The sequence below is a fragment of the Aedes aegypti genome, chromosome 3 (assembly GCF_002204515.2).
Source record: "Aedes aegypti strain LVP_AGWG chromosome 3, AaegL5.0 Primary Assembly, whole genome shotgun sequence".
NCBI lineage: Eukaryota > Metazoa > Arthropoda > Insecta > Diptera > Culicidae > Aedes > Aedes aegypti.
In genome coordinates, this window is record NC_035109.1 from 119489748 (window position 1) to 119493225 (window position 3478).

The window sequence follows — 3478 nt, forward strand, 5'->3', positions numbered from 1 at the left end:
TTCCAGTACTAACGAGTTTGGAACATTTTTCATAGTTATTTAGATAATTGCCTTTGGGCAACCTTTAAATCACCACCTAGAAAGCTGAAAATTACACATAACACTATTTTTATGGTAAGGATGGTAAACAAGATATGAAAGAATGAATTTTCAAACTTTTTTGAATGTTGATCCGCCCTAATAATCATATTAAGGTACGTGTAAAAGAATCCGCAATGCCGAGAAAATGAAGTGGGCTGCATTGCCTCGTTGAGGCATATTATAACGAGTTACCCTACATAGTGTCATTAAGAGTTTATTGAGAGTTGTGTGGCGATCACATATTCCGATCAGTTGCTTACTTCAACATCTATTCGGTTTGTTCGATATTTACAGGTCATGGCACTCATTTATATTTTTTTACTTAAAGCTACTTTAATCATAATGTGTTAAGTAACCTTTATTCACACGACTACGAATGTACAGATAAACACATTGTACGTTACGTAATTTTAAACAATACAGTACGTTCCCAGAAATTTGGACAAAATGTTTACCCCTTAGAACATTTTTTTTTTTTCAATAATTCCTTATTGCGAACTTTTTCCCAATTGGACTGATGTAAAGTGCAAACAAAGTGTGATAAAATTACACACTGGTCTTAAAACAGTTCGAAGTATTCGGAGAAATTATTCCATGAACCAGTGGGAATAAGTGAATCGAAGATACCGAGATTAGAAACATCTCGCATCAAGATAGGGATGTAAGTGCTGTGAAGATGGCTTGGGTATTCAAATCTGCAACCCACTGTTGCCCCGCAATATGATGATTATCATAACGTTTCATCATCCTCATATATGGCAATTATTTGCCGGTTTTGCTGTGTAATTCCTTTTTTTCAGCATTCTGGATAAGATTGAATGTCCGGTTGGCTTGAACAGCATCTAGAAGCAAAAGCGTTTACAGAATTTGATGCATGAAAATGCCTTCCATTCTAATACTTACAATTCGTAGTTATGATTCGTCTTCCGAAGGTGGCTTTCCTCTAGATATCTGTCAATGGCCTCCTGAACTCGGTGCTTAATTGAATCGCTCAGCTCTGGCTCTCGCGACAGAATCCACGCACCTTGAGTATGTATGATTCCTCCGATCTGGAAACAACTCCATACGACGGAAAAATTATCATAGTCCGTATCCAACACCCAGTAGTTCGATGCCACCGGAACTGGAAGTGTAATGATTACATACGATAGACATTTCCATGCTTCAGAGATTCACTTCAAAAATACTTACCACCATTGAACGTAACAATTAGCTTTGCCGGTACGGGATCCTTGTTCGGATAACTCACCACGGCCCGCCCTACTATGGAAGAACGAACATCATTCGGTGGAATCAGCATACTGTTGAACACTCGCACTGTTCCGTCTTTGTTCAACGAATACTGGGCCGTGACGCATTCTCCACCCAGTTGGAATGGTTGTTCGTAGCGACTGATTTCGTACCACAATCCCGTGTACCGGGACACATTGAAGTTTCGGACGACTGGTCGCTTTGGACAAGTTCCAGAGGATATAATTAGGGCTTCTATCACGAAAGCTAAGCACAGCACTGCCGCGATCAACAACTCAAGTCGGTAAATGAATCGCATTTTTCGTGACGTAACACTTGTCTGTAGACGTTTCAAGCGCAGTAAACTTAATGATCGATCGCGAATAACTCGAGATCATATATACACGGTCTTATGGCGTTTCACAGCGATTATCCGGTCTTCAAGATGGCACGTGCTACTCAAAGCACAAACGCAATGAAAATGGAGATATTTTTCGGAACTTGTTCGTTTATTCTTGCCACTGCGATGACTAGTCAGATGGTTTCGGCCGGTTCCAATCGAGCTGGAATTTGATTTTTTTTTGCGTTGCTAATTTGGCGGTAATGACACCTTCAAAATATATGAGCAAAGTGAGAGTAGAGTGCCGCTCTACCCGGTACGAACGATATATTGCGCACAACTAGAATTAATTACTCATAGCCTCTCTGGATAGTTCTACGGTTGAAATGTGAAAGCTTTCAGAGATTTGCGTCATTTTTGCGGTGAGAAAATTGCGACCCGTGGAGCGATTGGTACTGACATCGTGGTGTGTTCTTGGAGTTAGACAAGCATTAAGGTGGGAGGAATCGTAGACAAACCTAGATTTTCCAGAGCACAAACCCAGGGAACCGAATAGCACTATATGCAGAATTTTATATAATTGGTCACCACCAGAGCTGGGAATGGTAATACAGTCGACTCTCCACATCTCGATGTTCTACATCTCGATATCTCTCCCCATGTCTGCATAGGGGAAGTGGTGGTAAAATGAACACCCTGACTTTTATCGAGAAAAAACTAATTTCGGTGAATTTTTATCACGCACGGACGATTTATAACATGAATCAGAGTGTTCGAGTTGATACGTAGGTGAATTGAAGTGGAAATATCAACAAAAACAAATATTTTGGAAAATCACGTATGAAAATTAGAACTGACGTAACTTTTAGTTCGGAAGACTTGAGGTTTTTCAGTGAGGTGAATATCGTTATGATATGAGGTGGAATCTGAAACCTTTAGAATTCTTTTTGAATGGGTTACAATCAATAACGAATATATTTTCGGAAAGGCAATAAACACTTTCAGAAATATTTGTTTTGCTCACGTTTTTTGCATGATGTTCATTTTATCACCAACAGCTGTTCATTTTACCCACATAGTGCAGCTAAAATGAACATTTACATCGTTTTTTGCTAGCGACAAATATATGTGAAAATTCAGCTATTTTAGTCTGAAATTGTGTCGCTGCTATAGATAACATCCCTGTTTTTGATGTTGTGGGATAGAGCTATACAAATTCCTCGTTTTTACATCAGAAACAGGATGATTTCCTTAAGGTGTTCATTTTACCACTCCTTCCCCTACATTTTCACTCTCCATATCTCGAAATATATATCCTCCTTATCTCGATATCTCCATATCTCAATGTTTTTATGTTGATTTTTCGTTCTCAATTTTCTCTCCATATGTCGATATGACCAATATCGAAGGTTACTAGACCAAAGTTTTGACATTCAAAACAAATTAGGAGCGCAAAATGACTTCTGTTTGTGTATCAATTTCTTGGCAACGGAGTGGTTTTCAATCTAGTATTCATCAAAAATTTGTTCTTTGTCTCGATCTCTCCCTATCTCGATGGTCCCTTCGATATTGAGATGTGGAGAGGCGACTGTAGTAGTAGGCTTAAGTTTTTGCGAAAATCACGTGGCTCTTCTAATACAGTAGTTCAAAATTGTGAATCTCATCAAGTAGCCTATGTTGGGTGCATGAATTTTCTAAATCAGTAGTGTGACACTACTATGCACGAGTTCACTATTTGACGTTTGAGCGGTGCCGTGTTATTTACTTGACCATGGCAACGAGCGAATTCGGCACCGCTCGAACGTCAAATTAGTGAACTCGTGCATT

General features: G+C 39.2%; 1 protein-coding gene across 1 annotated transcript; it reads right to left on the bottom strand.

Annotated features, from left to right (window-relative positions):
• Window positions 1-352: 352 nt before the first annotated feature.
• Window positions 353-2179, bottom strand: LOC5572149 (apolipoprotein D). The gene is made up of 3 exons (XM_001660183.2): window positions 1273-2179; window positions 985-1204; window positions 353-923 (listed from the first exon to the last, which is right to left on the bottom strand). Exons 1-3 carry the CDS (start codon window positions 1628-1630, stop codon window positions 878-880), a joined length of 624 nt encoding a protein of 207 aa, XP_001660233.2. The 5' UTR covers window positions 1631-2179; the 3' UTR covers window positions 353-877.
• Between the last annotated feature and the right edge of the window lie 1299 nt (window positions 2180-3478).

Coding starts and splice junctions, on each gene's coding strand:
- LOC5572149 (XM_001660183.2), bottom strand. CDS start 1,630: ATGCGATTCATTTACCGACTTGAGTTGTTGATCGCGGCAGTGCTGTGC. Junction 1,205..1,272: donor AATTGTTACGTTCAATGGTG/GTAAGTATTTTT, acceptor TTACACTTCCAG/TTCCGGTGGCATCGAACTAC. Junction 924..984: donor ACGAATCATAACTACGAATT/GTAAGTATTAGA, acceptor TTTTGCTTCTAG/ATGCTGTTCAAGCCAACCGG.